General features: G+C 37.5%; 3 protein-coding genes across 4 annotated transcripts in view; 1 reads left to right on the plus strand and 2 right to left on the minus strand.

The window, feature by feature from the left end:
- LOC135683803 (D-aspartate oxidase) lies at positions 1–12,537 on the plus strand. 2 transcript variants are annotated; one of them, XM_065199151.2, is made up of 10 exons: positions 1–495; positions 2,831–2,948; positions 3,076–3,155; positions 4,151–4,216; positions 4,579–4,633; positions 6,099–6,197; positions 6,611–6,693; positions 7,521–7,635; positions 8,310–8,429; positions 8,821–12,537. In XM_065199151.2, the coding sequence occupies exons 1-10, from the start codon at positions 296–298 to the stop codon at positions 8,947–8,949; spliced, it is 1,065 nt and encodes a 354-aa protein (XP_065055223.2). In that variant the 5' UTR covers positions 1–295; the 3' UTR covers positions 8,950–12,537. The 2 variants fall into 2 exon arrangements, with proteins under 2 accessions (XP_065055223.2, XP_088965345.1); XM_089109219.1 differs by lacking the exon at positions 1–495 and adding an exon at positions 502–814.
- The window catches only part of LOC135683801 (uncharacterized), a 24,268-nt gene continuing 14,037 nt past the window's right edge, over positions 11,215–21,445 (minus strand). The window contains exons 4-9 of the mRNA XM_065199149.2: positions 18,892–21,295; positions 18,048–18,424; positions 17,173–17,305; positions 16,367–16,460; positions 14,169–14,320; positions 11,215–13,112 (exon numbers count right to left, since the gene is read on the minus strand). Coding sequence (XP_065055221.2) covers positions 12,989–13,112; positions 14,169–14,320; positions 16,367–16,460; positions 17,173–17,305; positions 18,048–18,424; positions 18,892–21,295 — 3,284 coding nt within the window. The 3' untranslated portion in view covers positions 11,215–12,988. The remainder of the gene's footprint in view (positions 13,113–14,168; positions 14,321–16,366; positions 16,461–17,172; positions 17,306–18,047; positions 18,425–18,891; positions 21,296–21,445) is intronic.
- LOC148959958 (uncharacterized) lies at positions 14,327–16,360 on the minus strand. The gene is made up of 2 exons (XM_089109216.1): positions 16,172–16,360; positions 14,327–16,104 (listed from the first exon to the last, which is right to left on the minus strand). Exons 1-2 carry the CDS (start codon positions 16,314–16,316, stop codon positions 14,795–14,797), a joined length of 1,455 nt encoding a protein of 484 aa, XP_088965342.1. The 5' UTR covers positions 16,317–16,360; the 3' UTR covers positions 14,327–14,794.

Below are 21,445 nucleotides of genomic sequence, written 5' to 3' on the forward strand. Positions count from 1 at the left end.
CCAACCCCCTTGCATCGGCTCATCACAGCTGGGTTGCGTTTGTTTGGCAGTGTTTTTGTTTCAGTGAGAAACTTGATATGATGCGAGTCGATCCATAAAGAGCTACTGGATACAAAGTGAAAAAGTATTCCACTCTCATTTGTTTCTTGGCAGTTTTTCGCGAGAAGTACAGGTCAGACCCAACTTCGATTATTATTTCTGTGCTCTGTCAGACCCAATTCGTTGGTCAGACCTAGCTCAGGCCAGTCAGACCTCGCTCAGGCCAGTCAGACCTCAGACACATTGCTCAGTCAAAATGGTGAAAATTGCAGTTATCGGTGCTGGCATTATCGGCCTTTCTTCAGCATACGTCCTGAAAACGTTTAATGATCATCTAGACGTTACATTGTTCGCAGAGAAATTCAGTCCAAACACAACAAGTGATGGTGCAGCAGGGATTTTCAAAATTGATGAAAGTGATGAGGGATTAATGAATACGTCGGAAGAATTGATAAGGTATGTAGTATAACTTTATACACAATATACAAACTTTTTGGATGTAACTACTATTGTAGGCCCCCTAGCAAACATTGTTGTGTCCAATAAATAATCGCTTTTCCTATTGATCTCAAAGGCCCTTAAACAATGGTGCCTTTTGTTTGAGTTCTATGTTTGCAAAATGAACCCGCGTAAACAGAATGTCACGCGATCGAAAGTATGCAAAAGAAAATCCGGGACATCATGTACGCACGTGGATTATTGACTTGGGATGCTCTCGATTTATACCGTTTTGGATGCAGAATTTAACAAAGAAATTAAAGGTAAAGAAGAAAAGGTATGTTCAACAATAACTTTCAATTTTATAACTGATAGTACATTGTGATAATATGATAGCCTTGTATAAATCTTATAGTAAATAGGCTAAAAAAATGTCCCCAATTAGTATCATTGCTAAAGATACGTATATGACACTTTGATAAGATTATAATGATGATAATGGAAACTTTTCACTTTTAATTCAAGTTGAAACTACAAATCTCACTATTACAAGGTAATTTGTCACTGGCTAGCCTGTTTTTACAAAATAAAACTATTACAATCGTAGCAATGAGAAAAGAAAAAAATGTTATAAGGGGAGTAGCTCTGGATTAGTCCAAGTTTTGTTTCTACAGCAGAATATATAGTACACTCATTTTTTATAAGAAATAGGTTACCTTAGTCCCTTCAAATTTAGTCTACCTTCAAATTTGGCTCCCTTTAATTTACGCCCCTTGAATTTTCGCCCCCTTTTGTGCACAAGTTCGCTCCCTTTAATTTTCGCCCCAAAACACTAAATTTCAAATCTTTGACCTAATCAGTTTCCAAACAATGAGCGTTCATGCGGCATGAACTACACTAGGGCCTCTGAAAAATATTTTTTTGCTTGGAAACTTTTTGCTGAAAAATCGCTTTTGCCATTTTTTCTTGAATTATGGAGGCGCTTTAGAAGGTCGTGTACGAGACAACAAGTATTATATTCTTTTTAGGTCCAGAGAATTTGATTTTAACTGTGGCGTAGCCAGGTTTGGAAGATTGGTGGGCCAAAGAGGGAAATAATTTTGCTGATCACACCCTTAAGAATTCGGGAAAACACCCATTTTGTTAATGTGTTTGAAAAGACCATGGAATTTTTACGTGGCAATTTCCAAGCATTTTTGCGTGGAATGCTCAAGAACGTGAAGACTTTTCTAAACAAATCCCCAAACGAGGGGAAAGTGTTGGACATTCTGAAGAGATATAGAAGAGAATCTCCTGCGAGCCAAGCGAGCGACGACGCCCTTGAAATTAGCTTAAAATACATTTGAGAATATCCCCCCCCCGCTACGCTACTGATAAGAAGATAAATACTGATAAAAAATAAATGAAGTAAAATCTTGGCGTTACTTTGTTACTATTGACTACCAACAAATGATTTTTACCGAATGAAGCAAAATTTACCGAAGGACACTGAATTATTAGGGGGGTGTCGTACCCCATACCCCCCCGCTAATTCCGTCCCTGGTTTAGCATGCCAACTAACGACAATTTTAAGTACGCCAAACAATTTCTTTAATTGGTTTGCACGCCGAACGCCGAAAAAAAACCTGGGTGTACGCCGAACGTTAGTACATGGAATGCACCCTGGCAGTGTAGGCCTTTCCTGCCCGAAGCCTCTAACAGCAAAAACCTCTTCAGCAGCAGAATCATGATGTCTTCGTTACAGTTAGTTTGGTCCATGATATCAAAACAGTTATTTTTCCGAAGAAAAGCCTGACTATGGCCTGAGTGAATTTTCTTTGTGACCACGCACAGCGCAGAAAGTCAACAAATTATGCCGGAACATAGGGCTCCAAAAGTGCCATTTCTAAAGGACAGGAGTGCTATTGTTTTCTTCTATTGTGAGGCAGGACCAAAAACAGGGCTACGAGGCATTTGCCCATTGCTGGGCAGGACCAAACATAGGGTTTAGTCCTGTCTCTACGAGTATTGGGCAGGACTGGCCACAGGGCTAAATTTTCGACGATACCAACTTACGAAGGAATACTCGAAATTTCATTCTAGTCACCCTGTCTCTCAAAAGATCGAAAGAACAACACGATCTGATCCGATCCGCGGATCATTTTCCGGAGTGGGTTTTCGGCTTTAGGCTTCGGCACTGACTGTTTTGGGTTCCCCGTGAAATTACGTTCGAATAAGCGCACACGTCCCCATATCATCATCAGCTATATGGTCATTTCCATATGTTTACAATTAGAAACAAATAAAATATAAATGCGTTCCATGTGTGTTTTATTTCACCTTTGCCATTTGTACCCCATTTCTCTGTTTTTAGCAAATGGGCAACTGGAACTTGCAAGTGGTACAAACAAATCCTAAAGACAGATTTCGCACCAAAGATTGGAATTAGCAATATCTCTGGTTACTTCATTAGCGATAAAGAAACATTGGAGGTACAGAAGATTTCATTTCAATTCGAATTTTTCATGTTGAATAGCAGAGGCCTTGCTTGCTTTGCGATAACCAAGGTGGAGCTGCCGTGCGATTACAAAACTAATCTAATCTGCATTACGGTTGTAGATGGGTTCCTGGTCGAAGAATCTAGACAATCTTGTTAAATTGACAGAAGAACAACTGGCAGAGTTTGGCGAGGAAATAAGGTATATTATAAATTCAATAGTTAACTTACCAAGGGAAGTTGCCTATTTAAATTCGGTAGCTGAGCCGGAGGCATTACGGAGGCCGCCGTAGCTCTTGGTATTTTCCAGTTTTGGCCACCTAAAATAAGCGTTAGTAAAATAGTAAAGGCAAAACATAAATGCTAATGAATAGAATATTCATTCATTTACATTGATTTATCATATAGGCTTGAGTCTCTTATGAACTCGTTCATCATTTCAAGATTACCATCGTCAAAGTAAAATAACATAGAAACATTTTTGCTTGGGGGCCATATAGGTTGGGGCCCTTAATTTTTGAACTAAAACGACTTTAGTCTGTTACATCACTAAGCCGAACAGCAGGTTTCAAGCTTAGGCCTGGATGTAAGAAGTAAGATTTCTGGACCTTTGTTTAATCTTGGATTTGAAGAATTTGAATGGAAAATTTTAGCGAAAATTTGAATTGAAATTTGAGATCCCTTGTTACCCATGATTGTTACCTAGATTTGTTGTTCTTTTGCATGCGAGTTGAAAACACGTTGAAACAAAAGTTCAGAGAAGTATCAAACAATAATTATCTTTACCTAAGAATGTTTCAGGTATCCTTTTTGTGTAGCCCCCCTCCCCCTCTGTCATCTATTTGGTGCAGCAGTCCAAATACCTATAAGATCTTAATGATCCTAACATCTTTCTGTTGTGATATTGGTCTATTATGCTCTTATCTATTACTATCCCTTGTTTTGCACTGCGTCATTCAACGCCCGCCAATTTTGACGTTATCTTTTTCTGCAACGTTGCTTTTCCAGTGAATAATTATGTTTGCCACCACTTAGAGTATCAGTAACCAAACCGTTTTGGTTTCAAATAACTAAAAGGAGCTATTGATTAACAAGTCAAGTAACATATCGATTAAAGCCTGTTAATTTTTTTGCAAATCCTACTTCCCTTCAGACTTTTCTAATGAAAGTTGAATAGAATTATCATTTTTTGGTTAGATCTGGCTACTTCATATCAAGTGTAATCTGCGAAAGCAGCAAATACCTTCCTTGGCTTCTTAAAAGGTAATTCTTATCCCTAATACTTCTGAACTATTATTTTTATCAAACTATTTGAATACATCAATTTAATCAAAGTGAGATAAATCGAAGCAAGATAAATTTAAAGTTGCAGTTCAACAGTTAGATAAATTAATGGTTGTCAGAAAAATGAGAACAAGTCCAAGGTATGGGAATTCGGTGATAAAGAGATCAAATAATGATATCAATACAAATACCTTGGTGTCACTTTTTAATCTAATGGTTCATACAGTGCTCATGTTGACATTATTAAGCAAAAAGCTCAAAAATCCTACTTTCCCCTCTCGTCCAAAAGCAATTAATGGGATGGTTTCAACCCAAGACTCTTCTGCGTTTTATGTCAACAGATTCAAAGAGAAGAATGGAAAGGTGATCGAGAAAAGAATCAATTCATTTGATGAGGTTTAGGCATAATTTTTGTTTCTAAATATAGCATTTTATAAATCTTTGAAATAAATAGTGAAAATTTAGTTATTTCATTTATTGTCATCGCAAGTTCCTTGTGTCTTATAAGACTGTGCATTAAAAAGCATTTTAAGTTAAAAGAGCCTGAGCAACATGGAAACCCTTTACTGGCCTGTAGCAGGTTTGCAATTTGGCCGTTTTGATGGCCAAATTCCTCCATTCTGGCCGTTTTTCAAAGCTGTTGGCCGTCGAAAATTGATTTGGCCGAAAAAGCGAAAGTTGGCCGAATTTTGGCCGCATGTCGAAAGCCACAAGAATACAAAGAAAACGGCAACTTAAGTACAGACAATATTCAACTTTTTGTTAAAATGCTCTCAAAATTGCAAATAATGAAGCAAGAAACAAAAGAAAAGATAGCAAAAAATTGAAATTGAAAGCAAGTGGAGGCTTTTGTAACAAACAAAGCAAATTTTGATTACACTATTACTCCACAGGATTAGCAAAAATGTAGCTTTTTGTATATTTTGTTTGGCTGGCCGAATTTGGCCGTCAACCGTAAAGTATTTGGCCGCCAACCATTCCAATCATCTGGCAACCCTGGCCTGTAGTTGACGTTCTTTCTTTGTTTGTAGACTTCTTTGCAAAGGGAAAACCAATGTCATTCAAACCTCGACCTCAGCCAGCCATTCCACCCGAGTTAGTCGCTCCAGTAAATGGCGTACGAGATTTTCACGAAAACAAAAGGATTTCCAGGGATTTTTATACAAAACAATAGGATTCCCACCGAATGCGTGCGAGATTTTCTTGGAATGATTTTCCTTTCGATGTAACCCGCGGCAAATTAACTGTTAGTAAATTTTTTGTCTCGGCCTATGGCATGACCAGAAAACCTTCCGCCGTGGTCGGTCGTTCCTAAATCTTGATCAACAGTAAAATAACTTTGAAATATTCCAACTTGTTCTTTCGGAACCTCATTATGACGTTCTATACTCCAAGGAGTGTCAAAGGAAAAAGCTGAAAAAGCAAAGTATGTTGTTTATTTGAGTATGTTTTTCAAAGCCATTTTCAAATTTTGTACCGCCAAAAATGGTTGACATTTTTGTTTTTTATTATACGTACGAGCGCAACGGTTCTATGCTGCTCAGTCCCTTTTAAATGGTTGAATATAGGATTGTTAGAGTACTGTATCAGGGCCCGTGCCACCGGGGGCCGGAGTCGCCAAGCCCCCCCCACTTTTTTGCGCGAAGCAAGTAGTTTTAAAGCTGGTTAATAGGGGTCCTTGGCCCCCTACATTTTACAATTTTGGCCCCCTACAATTTTGAAAATATACATTTTTAGCCTTGGCCCCCTCTCCCCACTTTCAAATTCATGGCGCGGGCCCTGAGTATGTGAAATACATAAAAAACTCTATGATTTCTCTTGATTTAACAAAATGATGAACTTTTGATAGATTTGTTTATAGCTTATCGACTTTGATATCATCGTCAACTGCAGTGGAGTTGGAGCACGTGATCTCACTGGAGATAAGGAACTTGTGCCACTGCGAGGCCAACTAGTAAGGGTATGTGACTCGATTTTCGTTGGAAAACCTTTCCCGCCAGATTTTCGTTTGTGCTTCCCTAACAGACATAAGTCAATGAAATGATATTATCACGAAAACATCATCATCATTGTCAATGTTCAATAAACTTAAAGCGTGTCTTCCTCATAAGGGATATTATATTGCTGATCTTTCTCGTACTCTATTCATTTACATCTCCTTCTATTTGAAGACTAGAAAATATCATTTTACGTGTTGCTGGGGGCTTAGTTTATCAGCTTCTTTCTTGTATCAAGAATGCTTTTCGAAACAATCATTTGTAGCCAATTTCATTCTTTGCAAACTAGAAAATCTATGATTGTTGAATGGAATGTTTTGAGATATTTCGTTATTTAGGCTTTTTAGAAGCCCTTCCTCTTTTCTCATGCTCGTAGGTGAAAGCGCCTTGGATTCGGCATTTTTATCATGTTTCGATTTACAAGGGAACTGATCCATATACCACGTACATATACCCAAAGTAAGTGATGTTTGCAATATATATATAGATGTGTATTTGTATGTATGACACCGACCGGTAAACAGTAATGTTCATATGTCAGTGATATTATCATGATTATAAATCATATTTTACTGAATTTCAGGACTTTTGTTTACTCATAAAGGTACACATTCACCAAATCGGTCCTTTGCAGAGCCCCTAGATAAGTCGTGTCATGCTTTTCTTAGCCGACACAATACTTTGTAATCGTCCCTTTTGGCCCATTTGTTTTGCATGTGTTTTGCGAAATAGCCTTTGCTCAAGCTATTCTACAGTGTTAGCTCGCACTTTATGATTCTATCAAACCAACATTTTTCGTTATAAACAATGCACATTATTGTATAAAATCCGTTTTGAAGCTTGCATGCTCTTAGAAGAAATCTTGTACCAGACCCCCCTGAAATATAAAAGATCACAGTACTACAACGAAATAGCTAAGAAACATTGCCAGTTACTATAGCAACCTTCCAACTTTCGAAACGGATGTAGAAAGTGTCTACATAAAATATGTAGAATACCAAAGAACAAAGTGAAGACTATTTCGGGCGTCGTAACATTAACGGAGTAGGCACAACCCTAATTTTAATGATGAACTCTACTTTCACTTACATGTCAGTTATATTACAAATAATTGTGTTCCAAACGATTTCAAGCTTTGTTTTCTCTTTAAGCAATTAACAAAATTTTTGAAAACTTTCAGTACTAAAATTAGGTCAGAAACTTATGCTGACAACTTGACATACTTAAAAATACGCGCTTTCTATCTTTTAATCGGTTAGTCGATCAATAATATTGATTTTTTGCAGCATTGATAATGTTGTATTGGGCACCGTGAGTCAGCAGTCCACGGATTATAACATTTCTGAAAAGGACAGCAAATCTATTCTCAATAGGGCAGGTAGATGCATACCATCGTTGAAGGTACATGTCATCTACTTATTTCTACTTATTTGATCTACGTCTCTTTTGATGATTAGTTTATTAGTTTTGTAAATACTTCTGCTTCTCATCCTCATACCATTGCACGAAAGCAAAAAAATATCCATTTCTGCCAACTTTTATTATTCTTCGCAGTGCCGTCGGAGCGAAATTCATTTTTGGGGAGGGGTGCTGCCCACTGAATTCCTACTCATTCAGTACACTGTTATAAAGGAAACATACTACAGTTTCCTTTATAAAAGTGTTATAAAGGAAATTATCTATAATTTATAACCCCCATTTTTTTTAACCCCCATAATTTATAACAGTGTTATAAAGGAATAATTTATAACCCCCTCCCCCCGGTTCCGACGAGCCTGCTTCGTAAAAAAACAATTTTATTCCCTTTGATGGGACAAAGTATAAGATTATAGGTGATATTCTACGAATCAGGAACCGACCAAGGCAAAGATGGCGGTTTTACCAACCAACTAAGAATTTTGTGTATCAACTGAAAATTTACCGACCAACAAGTCAAGGTTTTGAGGGTGTCACAACACCTACACCCCCGCTAGTTACGCCCCTTTCAGTCAATCAAAATTACCTTTCAAAAACATTTGCTCTTTTATATAATGTTGCTCTTCAATTTTGGCATATTTCTCTCTAAAAATTTACAGAAAGCAGAGATAGTAAACGAATGGGTTGGCCTTAGGCCATCCCGACTGTCATCAGTTCGACTTGAGAAAGAGGAAGTGTGTTTGAAGGCAGCTGATGGAAAGGCTACCAAAAAAGTTAAGGTAATTGACATGGAATTTTAGAGTTTTGTGAAAACTTAGCTGAATTTGTACCAAATTTCAGTTAAATCTTACTCTGTGTTTATTTCCATAAAATTTAACATGAAACATATGGAGGTTACAAGGACGATGTCGCAGGGAGCATGGTCTCTTGCTTCATAACCTGGGTACCAGACTCGCTAGTGAGTCTGGTACCCAGTGAACACGCTTCATAGCTAGAGTATAAATGTATTTCGCGATGGGGAGAAAATATTTTCTAGATAGCAAGGAAGAAATGCTCTTACATTTAAGCAACAGTCTGCTCAAACTAAAGATGCAGCCAATATAGTGGGGAAGGGGATAGGGCTGAATCTTGTAAAGATAATTTTCTTATAGAAACGGTCTTCTGTTCCAGATTGTTCATAACTATGGACATGGTCCGTGTGGCATCACATTGCACTGGGGTTGCGCACAGAATGTATTGGAATTGGTGAAAGAAAGCTTGCAAGAGATTAATGGCCTAAGTTCAAAATCGCAACTTTAGAATAATGAATTAACGATATCGGTATTTTCTGAACCAGATCAATAAAAAGCCTGTTGTGGAATATGATTTTGTATGGCATAATAGGTTATAAAATATTTTTATACCAACAAATTTTATGAGAGGATTTAATAAAGTATTTTCCGAAGGTTTTTTAATCTTATTTTCTTATATAATGATCAGAGCTCGTTGCAAAAACCAGATCATCAGTCACAGTCTAAATGCATTGTAAGCCCCAAATACACGTCTCCATTAATTACTTATCGAAAAATGGTATATGTCAATCAATCCACATTTTAACTACCTAGCTTCGAAAATATATTTTAGGACATTGAGAAGCTGTGCTTATCGAGCAGTGTTCTGGTCTTTTGTCTGTTGTTGAGTACACCTCCTGATCCATACACCTGGAAATACAGAGAGATAGCAACTCCCCTTGCTTTGAGTAAATGTCTAGCCATGTCAGTGGCTCAAACAACAGACCTTTTGGTCTGCAATCCGTGACCCTAACCCTTTTAGGCATTCTCACACATTTTACAATTCATAATCTAAACAGGTCAAATTGTACAATAGAAACAAAACTAACAAAAAAATATAGGTAATCAGGGAAAGAGATGATATTTACAAGTATATGAGATATCCTCCACATTTTTGGGACATGGTTTTTAAAACTCTGGAATCCAAGACTTTATAACATTTTTGGGGCATGGTTTTAAGAACACTGGAATCAAAGACATATATATATATATAGCCAGGGTTAGCAAAAAATTTGTGTTTTCTGACAACTTATAAAACTGTTTTTCTTACATTAGGAACGAAGGTTATAGCCTTTGAGAAAACCAATTTTTTTGCTTAAGTATTTTAGTAACTCTAGTCGTAACTGAAAAATTTAACTTGTAAATCAGAAAGTTGAAAATGATTTGGACAAAGCGAATTTATAAATGTTTTTGACGATTTACAGATTTTGATTATCTTTGTTTAAAAACCAAAACTATAGCCTTGTAAAAGCCATGTATTCGTTGATATTGTTGATAACCAGAATAATCTGTTGGTAATTTCACATAATTAAATGTACCTGAAAATTATATGTTTAAAATTTGTGATTTTTGACAGCTTCAAGAACCCCAATTTTCTTCCATTAGAAACCAAGACTATGTCTTTAATAGACTTTGGTTTATGCTGGGATAATTCCAACGTAGTCATTACATGTCAATTCAGTTTATTAATTTAAATAGAAAATTTGCATTCTTAACAGGTAAACAAGTGAAATTTTTGACATTTTGTCCGAATTGTATTTTGTTCTATTGGAATCCACTGTTAGTTTACAAATACTTCACGATGTTTTGCCATTACCCATTAGCTAGCCAAAAAAAGAGATGCTGTAAACTTTTTAACTTTTAACTGGGCTAACAGCCTTTGAAAAACCCAGGATAGTCCAAAATTCTATGTTTGTAAGAGAATACACTTTTTGCTTTTAAAAGAGGAGATTCAAGAGTATTTTATATAAAAGGATTCTGAAAAACGACTTTGACGACGTTTTGGGCCTGGTATTTTTAACACTATTTGAAGTTATAGCCTGGCATTTCTGTATAAGTGTGAATAAAGAAAGGGCCACTGTAGCAGGCTGCTCGACGGGCTCCAATGAGTTCTTGCGGCGAAAAGTCGATAAAAATGTAGCAAGTATGAAACACCGCAATACGCCGAGAATAAACAACAATAAAAACACGTAAATCAGTAAAGGCATTTCTTTATAAGAAGAGAACGATACCTCGAAGACCTTTGACATCATATCGAAGATCAAATGGAGACCTTGATTGGGCAAACACTGCAGCTTTTTATTTCTACATAAAAATGATATGTTAGCAATCTGCTGGGTTTTTAGCCTGCAGGTTTTGTTTGCAAATGGCTGATTGCAGGGTCTGCTTTACGTCTCTGTTAATAGAAAACGTTGATTAGTTTATATCAGCCTCTTCAAAATCAGCTTCTTCACTGAATTGCCACCCTCCCTAAAGAATTTACAAATAAAGTGAGCGTTGAAACTCGGAATTGTTTTGTAATAAGGTTTGTATATAATTTCCAGTTTTGTCAAGTTTTGTATACAATTTTTATAGATTCATTGATAGAAACAGATTGTAATTAGGTCATGGGCCATCTCGGCCTATGTACCTATATCATAAAAAAGTAATTAGGCTCAGAGTCTTGTACGCAAAGCTGAATTATTATTTGCTTTTGCCTTCATGATGGAGGTGAGAGAAAAGTAGACATATTGAATGGTAGTTTAAACATTTCAAAAAAATATGATTTGTACAAAATTAAACTACAATCACGGTAGTCGACTATTATTTAAACTCCATAAGAAATGCTCGATTAGGAAAACATTAAAGAAAATTTAAACTGATTGAATTGACGGCAATTATGAAATTTCTAGAAATACAAAAACAGGCAAGAAGGACAACAACAAAAATGTCATATGGTAATCAAAAGTGTCGAAGGAAGTTCCATGGCCGCATCGAGGATCGAATCAGTCGAGGAAGTTTCTTGCACAATACAGAAGTTTTGTACACAAATGACATAGCCATGTCATAACATATCACGGGAAATACGTGAACATATAATAGGAAACCAAAGCTTTTTACTGCACTGCACTTACACAGAAAATACTCGCAATTGAAATGAATACCAGACATTGAATGCCTTGCTTTGGTGTTGCTAGGCTGACTCAAACTTTGTTGTGATCGAATTGATAACACTCTGAATAACAACAAATTGAGAGTGTTCCAATTATGGTCAAGCTTTTTAATTAACAGGAGGCGGTAGGGGGTTACCTATAACCTGTAGCACAAAGGGGTAGGAAAAATCAAGCACTTGGACCACAAACATTTCCCATTGAAGGGTCACGGATACAATACGACACAACTTTAAAAACTGTTTGCTTAAATATACAGGAGGCAACGTCACAACATTTAATATCTTTTATGATGAATGGTATGAAATTATATACGAACTATTGCTACTAAGTAGAATTACAAAAGTATAAACAAACTGCATACAAACCAAGTATCTTAGACACTTGTCAACTTTGTCCATCTTATTTCCGTCAGTGCAGTAAAGGATCTTGGTCTGTACATTTTTTCTTTGCTGTTCAAGGTAGGCGTCTTTAAACTTTAGATTTCTAACTTCTATCCAACTCCGAAATTAGATTAAACTCGACTAAATGATTCGGGGAAACATCATAAATTAAAAAATCTCAAGAATATTTAGCAGTTAACAGAATCTTGCCGAAGGGTCAAGTTCTTCGGTAAATTCACTGAAAATCTGAAAATTGAAGATTTCTCCCGATTCCAATGTTTCCTGTGTTTTTAACGAATAAAAACCTGAAGTTTCAAGGTATTTTCCCCATTGGAGCCAGGCGGCTGGAAGACCCCACAAGGATTTATTATTAGTGACCATAAGAACAACCAACTCTATCAGATGATTTATTCGCACTATTACCAACACCAGACCCTTATGGTTACTTGAAAATCTGGTATTTCTTGCATAAAACATTCGCCCAAGGCAACACTCGCGTTTGTATGAAATCGATAAATCTCCTGATCGTTACCACACAATCAATGTGAAAAACTATGCAGCGGGAGAACTGAGTTAATTAAAATAGCAAATTGCTAAAAATCATCTAGAAACAGACGAATATAACTAACACCAATGTATCATCTATACAAGCAATACACTTATCAAACGATAACGGAAGGAAACAGCACATAAATAGCATTATTAGCATATCAGTGAATCAGCTATTAAACTGCGTTCTTATCACAGGGAAGGATGTGTGCTCCTTCGCTGTGGACAAGCTTAGCTGATCAAAATCAGAGGCTGTCGTCTATCTATAAGATTTCCCGGAGAAATCATACAGTATTAGTATTGTTGACTACTTATAACAATGAGATGTATTATACGCATAGGCTATCAGTAGCGATTACTATCGAGTTCTTGTGTTTATGGATCAACATTTATTGTTAATTGCATATCGAATTCACGAGAGGCTCTCTCACCGCCTGTCTGAAACAAACACCTGATATATCGAATGTAGGTAGGTAATTACCGACTTTGCATCTGGACATTCCATTTGCAACATGTCTTCAACCTCTAGCAGTTCTGGTACACCCTCTTCACTGTGGAAAGATCAAGCAGAACATTAATTGGTTATTTATTGGTGTAATTGCACTGAACTGCTAGGTTTCTCACCACTTTTTAGGCTTGTAGTAAAAATATTTCCTCAAGGCTAGGGATGTCATATGAAGCGTATGAATAAATGTATACAAGCTAACAAGTACTCATATTATTCTCAACTTTGTGTTAGGCAAACGATTAATCTTTAAAGGTTTCGAGATCTACAATTCACCAACTGTCAGGAAATGTCCCAAAATCATCTTTATTGACAGGGACAAAGATCAAAGAATTGGCCCCAGCCCATGAAGGAACAATAGGTTAAGAGTAACCTCGTTTTCATTTGTTTACTGGACAACCTGGACAACTGAGGAGTGGCTGGCGCTTCCTACTTATAGCTCGCAACATTTGCAGGAGTAAATGGAGAAATATACTAAGAACTGGGGCTGTTCAGGAACTGAAAAAAACTTCAAATTTCCTTGTGGCTGAGAATCGGTTTCGACAGATTTAAGAGCTTTGGTCTTTTAACATGGAAAATGGCTATCTTTTGGTTATGCCTGGGCCTTTTTGAAGTAAGCTTGATTTAAATTTTCACATAAACTTCTTTTTCAATTCAATAATTTTTTCCGTCGATTTTGGTTAGTATATTGTTCATTCCTGTGTAGCAGACTAGAAGAATATAGGCTTATCGATGTAACAATACTAGTTGTGATGATTTCAATTATATAATCAGACTGAAATAGTGCAAAATCAATTTCCGGGTTAGAAATCTTGTTGTTTCTACTTGTTGTTTCTACATCTGAATGAACAGCTGTGAAGTGCTGGGCCTCTTGGCTTTTCTGTCGACATAATTACTTTCTATATCCCTTTCATGATGAATTCTCATTGCTAGAGAACGCGAGCATAGTTTTTGGGTAATTAACCTCTAGGCAATCTCCCTACGTGGTTTGGTAATTTTTCTAAAACTGATGATAGCTTGGCGAATTCTACGGGTGTTAACTGTAAATTTAAACAAAAAAGTTTAAATAAAAATTACGTCAGCAAATCTGTGAAAAATTTACCTTGCAACACCAAAGGCTAATTCAAAGTTTTCTCGTTTTCCTTTTCGTGTCAAATCACCAAAGGGAATTTTATCCGGCACAAAGTTATGCAATAACGCGCAAAATGCTAGGCCATCGTTCCAACTGGTTGTGAAGTTTTTGACTTCAACATTCTGAAATTGAAAATACCGTAAGTTATATACAAATGCCTTGGAATATCTGATAACAATTTCATCATAAAGTCACCAGCTCATGAAGTTAACTGGAAAAAAGCTGTTAAAGTTTGTAAAGCAGATAATCCTTATTCGAAAATTACTTTGGCAGCAGATGACGATATGAAATTAGGTCAACACTGACTAAAAAACAAAATAATGGCAAATTCAATAATCATAACAGATAAATATTGAAAATAGTGTTGTTTGATGGGTTGCAATGACAATTTAACTTCTCCTAAACAGACTTAAGAAATCACTTCTACCTTTTGGAAACTTTTGGACAAAAATCAGCTACTACGAGTCAAGTTTAAATAAATTGAAAATTTAGGAGTGAAATCAGACAAGGACAATCTTCAGTAGTAGAAAATCAAACACGTCCTGAGTTATGCACAATTTAACACATGCACAACATAAAGAGGAAATAGATGCATATTAATAGACCTTTAGTAGACAGACCTCTAGTAGATTGGCCTCAATTAAATAGACCTCCAATAGACAGACCTTCAGCAGATCTTTAGTAGGTGGACTCTCAGTAGATAGACCTCTATTAAATAGACCTCCAGCAGACAGACCTTCAGTAGGTGGACCTTCAGTAGAAAGACCTTTAGTAGGTGGACTTTCAGTAGATAGACCTCTATTAAATAGAACTCCAGACGACAGACCTTCAATGGGTGGACCTTCAGTAGAAAGACCTTTAGTAGGTGGACTTTTAGTAGATAGACCTCTATTAAATAGACCTCCAGCAGACAGACCTTCAGTAGGTGGACCTTCAGTAGAAAGACCTTTAGTAGGTGGACTTTCAGTAGATAGACCTCTATCAAATAGATCTCCAGACGACAGACCTTCAATGGGTGGACCTTCAGTAGAAAGACCTTTAGTAGGTGGACTTTCAGTAGATAGACCTCTATTAAATAGAACTCCAGTAGACAGACCTTTAGTAGGTGGACCTTCAGTAGATAGACCTCTATTAAATAGATCTCCAGTAAAAAGACCTTCAGTAGGTGGACTTTCAGTAGACAGACCTCTATTAAATAGACCTCCAGTAGACAGACCTTCAGTAGGTGGACCTTCAGTAGAAAGACCTTTAGTAGGTGGACTTTCAGTAGATAGACCTCTATTAAATAGACCTCCAGCAGACAGACCTTCAGTAGGTGGACCTTCAGTAGATAGACCTTCAGTAGGTGGACCTTCAGTAGATTGACCTCTATTAAATAGACCTCCAGCAGACAGACCTTCAGTAGGTGGACCTTCAGTAAAAAGACCTTTAGTAGGTGGACTTTCAGTAGATAGACCTCTATCAAATAGACCTCCAGTAGACAGACCTTTAGTAGGTGGACCTTCAATAGATAGACCTTTAGTAGGTGGACTTTCAGTAGAAAGACATCTATTAAATACACCTCCAGTAGACAGACATTTAGTAGGTGGACCTTCAGTAGATAGACCTTTAGTAGGTGGACTCTCAGTAGACAGACCTCTATTAAATAGACCTCCAGCAGACAGACCTTCAGTAGGTGGACCTTCAGTAGAAAGACCTTTAGTAGGTGGACCTTCAGTAGATAGACCTCTATTAAATAGACCTCCAGCAGACAGACCTTCAGTAGGTGGACCTTCAGTAGATAGACCTTTAGTAGGTGGACTCTCAGTAGACAGACCTCTATTAAATAGACCTCCAGCAGACAGACCTTCAGTAGGTGGACCTTCAGTAGCAAGACCTTTAGTAGGTGGACCTTCAGTAGATAGACCTCTATTGAATAGACCTTCAGCAGACAGACCTTCAGTAGATGGACCTTCAGTAGATAGACGATAGACCCTTAGTGGGAGGACCTTCAGTAGATAGACCTCGATCAAATTGACCTCCACTAGACAGATAATTGGTAGGTAGACCTTCAGTAGATAGACCTTTAGTGGGTGGATCTTTAGTAGATAGACCTTCCCTTCTTACAACGTGTATCATAGATTGTAACAAACAACAATATTGTACAAGTAAGAGAGATAGAAGCTTACTGGATAACCATCTGTCACTCTTTGGCACCAGTGCAGAAGCTTTGTCATATTGGAGTTGGCTCTTTGGACAGACGGAGATGCGCTGCCATTCGTCCTACGAAGAACATCATTTTCAACTTAACACTGCTCCTTGTATAATACAATACAAATTTATCCACCAAGTTTTAGTTTCGAGAACAGCTAATATAAAAATTACCGTACATAGCATTATATATATAACCAGAAATGTTCTACAGTGATAAGAAATTTAATCCTCAAAACTTGATGTGTAGCATAGTTTAAAGTTTTGTCTATTTAAGTTTTTCGTTTAAACAGATATATTTTGGAAAATGCTTGCCGAGAGCTTTCTTGCTCGTTCAACAAATGCAATGAATTTTGCACACATTTTAATGGTTTCAAGTTATTCGGCTATCAACCTAGCTCTTTTTTTACTGCAGTCAGCAATTGTTTTCGCAATTTGACAAAAAAGATGGAACAAAAACGATATGCCTTGCCAGCAAATTTAGCAAAGAAAAAACATCCATAGAAAGGCACCTTATGCAATTTGTTTTTGTTGACGTAACGTGTGGGTATCTTTATTAATAAATGTACGATAAATGAGGATATTTATCTTATTGGTCTAAGCTTTAACTGACATTTGGAGATTTTAAGCAAAATGCAACACAATATCAACAAAGTATAATAAGCTTTACTCAAACCAAAATTCGTCTCACTGCTTGATATATTACACCAGCCCGTGTTGTTCCTGAACTAAAGACACATTAGGCAGATGATCGCGTTTTAGATAAGGAAGCATTGGTACGTACGTTGGTGCATTTGAATCAAGCTGATCCCTAAAAGCCTTCCGACTGTTCCTTATCTTCTGCTGTCTTTCTTTGCTTTCCAATGCCCTTTGGCGGCGTCTGTCCGCCAGTTTCGCATCTAAGCTTGCCATTTTAGCTGCGCAAAAGAAAAAAGCGCTTCGGGGTTAAAAGTTATCAGCATCAACAATTTGCAGTTCCTGCAAGGAAGCTTTATTTCATAACTGGACGAAATTCAAACATTGAGTTCTCAATTTAGGCGATTTCTATAACACACTGTGAAAAGGCTCTGAGGAAATGCTCTAAAATTTAATCGAATAGTGTCCATGAAACATTGAAGAACACGTTTGAAGAAATTGTCGAGACAAATATGATCTTTGCCAAAAGAAACTATTCTCAATTCTTACTCTTCAAATGCGACAAATAAAAAAATCCAAAAAATTCCATACATATCATAGTAATACCTTGTATACATATAAAACCCGGATGAAGTCCCTACACGATACCAAACAAGTAAAAAAGGAAATAAGCTTGGGCTGATGAATATCAAAATTGATCTGGCAGTTCAAGTCATCAAATGATAGCTATACTTGCAATCAACTCATAATGGATTCAGCAACAACCTGAAGCAAGGACCATTTGGACAATTCAGCAACATTACCACTATAGACTACCGCCAACAGACCTGTCTCAGAACTGGAAATACTTTGAAAAATGGCCAGAAACCGTCTTCAAAGTTGCTTGAAGTTCAAAATGAACTTTCAATATTCAAAACTCACTATATTTAGAAAAAAATTTTACTCGGCAAATTTAAGAAATTCGATTAACATGAAGATAAGTCGATTAAAAGATCATTTGAAACACAAAAGCTTTAGTCATACCTTTTCTAGCTTTCGCTGGATCTTCTGCATTTTCAGTCGACTTTTCTGCATGGTTCGATGTCCGGTCAGTATCTTTCTTCAAAGCCTGCGATGATTTAGGTTTCCCATCCACTTCATCTCCGATGCTGCTACCTGTAGAAGATCCTCTTCTCTCTTTGACGCCTTCATCTGTGCCTCTGGTTGAAGTCCTTTTCACTTCAGCACGTGAGGTTTCTTTCTCATCCACGGATCCCTTTCGGAGGATCCTACGTCTGTTTCGCCTAGTGCCGATGCTTTCTTCGTCACTGTCTTCCTCCTTTCCCTTTTCGGCACTGCTCTTGGTGCTCAATATAACTTGCACAGTTGGCCTAGACGCCGTGTTTTGCACAACCGCGACCCTAAGAAATTCATAATACAGGATATCTTAAATGAAAAAGGTTTAAAAATGTGCGAGGCCAAGAGGCATGTTGCAGTTTGATACACTAAATCAAAGCCCTGCCCTTGAGAAACGCTAACACATAAATGCAAAGCCACCGTGGTTATTTCAGTTATTCCAGTGTGAAACTAGCAAAAAGGGAATTGAAAGCAAATCATCTCTAGTACTCTAGTTTAAACTGATGGACGTTTTTGTTCCTTTATTTAAGGCACCAGTGTAAAACTGACAGCTTCAGAATCACAGACTGTGTGCTACAGCTATGATAGAAGTCGTCTATTTTGCAAATTTAATGCATGACTTTGCAAGCGAAGGAAAAGTACACATCACAAATTTACGCCATAGTGTCACCCAAACGGAAATTCCTTACTTCTGAATTCAATCCAATTTCGGTAATAAAAGTGTTTAGAAAGATTAAATTGGATTACCAACCTTTCCATACTCGATGTCTTCGATTTAGCTTCAACAACATCAGTTTCTTTTTTCTCTTCAACGTCATCACTCTTTTTATTAACATCATTAGCAACCTCGTTTTGATCCTGACGAAGCCTCCTATGCCTCGCTCGTTTGTCATTTGATTTCAACGAGCTCTTTCTGTCATCCCCTTCCTGAGAAGATATTCTGTCAGATCGTGATTTCTCCTTCGCACCATCTTCCTCTCTTCGTCGCCTGCTGCGGGGGCGCTCAGATACTTCGGTTTGGGAATCGAATTTCTTTTCTGTTGCATTGATAGACGTCGCAATTTTATCTTCTTTCTGTGAATCTTTAATAACTTCCGTCGTTTCTATTTCAGGTTCTTTTTCAACCTCTTCAATTCTTGTCGGCTCTTCGATTACATCTTCAACATCTTTCTTTGCAACCTTTTTGCCAGCTGGTTTTGGGGGTACTGGGGCTGGAGCTTTTTTGGCTTTTTGCTCAAATTTCTCTTTTTTCAAATCGGTTTTGCCAAGTTCTCCACTCTCCTTCAAAGCATCTAAGCTAGGCCTGCTAGTCTTGCGACTTTCTTTATTTTCAAACTCTCCGTCGTCACTTTCTTTGTGACTTTTACCCAGTTCTCCTTTCGCTTTTGTCACAGCTCCACCTTCACGTAAGGAATCCAAACTTGGTCTGCCTGGCTTTACAGACCCACTCTCAGCTGTGTCAGTGGACACCTGTCTGCCTGATCTGATAGTCTTGATCAACGCATTTTTATCTTCGACACTTAACTTTCGTGACTTGACACTTGGCTGTTTTTTAAGAACGTTTCTAAAGTCAAGCTGTTCAGCATTACTAACCTTTCTTCCTGGTGTATCCTTCTTCTCTGGTGCACCTGCCTTTAGAACTGTTCTGAAATCAACTTGCTCAACATTATTATCTTTATCTGCTAACGTCTTCGTTTGAACTTTTCTCTGCAACAAATTTCTAAAATCAACCTGCTCGGCAGAAGATACAGATTTATCTCCAGGTTTCTTTGGCTTGTCTGTCGATCGTAAAACTGTTCGGAAGTCCACTTGTTCTGCCCCCTTTTTGCCATTGCCTTGATTCTTATCCTGCTGTTTATCAGACTTCTTAAGTAGTTCCTTGAAACTCTTTCCCTCTGCCAGCGCCGGCTCCTTCTGCTTGAATGCTTCTTCCACCTTTCTAGCGTACCCTGAAGACCCGGATCGATGGCGACTAGCAGACGACCTATCCAGCTCATAATCATCCAGATTCTGATCTTCATCAAACCGCCTGCCACTCACACTGCTCCCTTCATCTGTCTGTGTTTGATCCGAGTATTCCTCAGAGTAATCATCAGAAAAATCTTGCCGAGTTGAGGAACCTTTTGCTGGTGATTCCGCTACCATGTCTTCCTCTTGGTATGCATTATCTTCTTTATCGCTGTAATCTTCTTTCTCATCTTCTGCATCCTTTCTTACTTCCTCGTCTGAATACTGCTCTTCATCTTCACCTGAATGTCCCCTGTCTCTTTTAACATTTTGTTCATCTATGTTATTATTTCGATTGTCATCTATATCCTCATCAGCCTGATCTTCATAATCTTCTTCATCAGTGTAATTTTCACGCTCCTCTTCCTTTTCATTATTATCAACACCTTGATCTGAAGATTTGTCTAATACATCTTCCCTTTCATCAACACTCTCAGCATTGCTGGAGTATTTCCTTTCTCGTTCACTATAAGAATCCTCGATGCTTTCCTGAACATTTTTGTCAACATCTACATCCACATCATCTGTATATCCATTTATCTTACTATCGTCTTCATCGTTTGCCAATTCATCTTCGACAACATTTTCTGGCTCATCTACATCATCTTCCGGCTCATCTACATCATCTCCCGGCTCATCTACATCATCTTCCTCGACCAAATTATTATCTTCTTCGGCGCTTTCCTCCTTTTCAACATCATTTGTATCATCTGTTACATTACTTTCAAGTTGTACCACCTGAACATCATTTTCTTCTTTTTTATAATCAAGAGCCTCATTACTTCCGCTGTTTTCATCTTTCTTGGTTATTTTGGTGCCCTCGACTTCACTCACAAGGCGCGAAGATTTTTTAATATCTGATTCCTCTTCGTTTCTTCTTCCCCTGCTTGATCGATACGAACGTTCTCCATCATTTGATTCGCGATTAATCTCTGACTTACCAGTATCATCTGAGTTTTCGCTATTGGCGTACTTGCTTTTAAAAGAAGAGCGTGAATAAGCCGTAGTTTTTTCTGTCTCCTTTGAAAGAGAGACTTTTCTTTCACGTTCAGTGGGCAAAACATCAGGGGCTTCGTTTTTCTTTGTTTCAAATGAATTGGTTCTCTCCTCCCTTGGTGCTCGCTTGATTACGACAGGATCTCCAAGACCTTAAGATTGACAGAAAGAAAATAAATAGGTTATCGGCAGTTTGGATATGGCTCTTCTGTTGATGAGCCTAAAAATCTAAATAAAGATATGCAGTCAGGTGATATAAACTCCAGAAGTCAGCTTTATTTACCAGTAAATAGGTATGACAT

The sequence above is a fragment of the Rhopilema esculentum genome, chromosome 7, assembly GCF_057945365.1.
Source record: "Rhopilema esculentum isolate cy_ngs chromosome 7, ASM5794536v1, whole genome shotgun sequence".
In the NCBI taxonomy this organism is placed as follows: Eukaryota; Metazoa; Cnidaria; class Scyphozoa; order Rhizostomeae; family Rhizostomatidae; genus Rhopilema; species Rhopilema esculentum.

Coding starts and splice junctions, on each gene's coding strand:
- LOC135683803 (XM_065199151.2), top strand. CDS start 296: ATGGTGAAAATTGCAGTTATCGGTGCTGGCATTATCGGCCTTTCTTCA. Junction 3,156..4,150: donor GAGTTTGGCGAGGAAATAAG/GTATATTATAAA, acceptor TTTTTTGGTTAG/ATCTGGCTACTTCATATCAA. Junction 6,198..6,610: donor TGCGAGGCCAACTAGTAAGG/GTATGTGACTCG, acceptor TCATGCTCGTAG/GTGAAAGCGCCTTGGATTCG.
- LOC148959958 (XM_089109216.1), bottom strand. CDS start 16,316: ATGATACACGTTGTAAGAAGGGAAGGTCTATCTACTAAAGATCCACCC. Junction 16,105..16,171: donor TGAAGGTCCTCCCACTAAGG/GTCTATCGTCTA, acceptor TATTCAATAGAG/GTCTATCTACTGAAGGTCCA.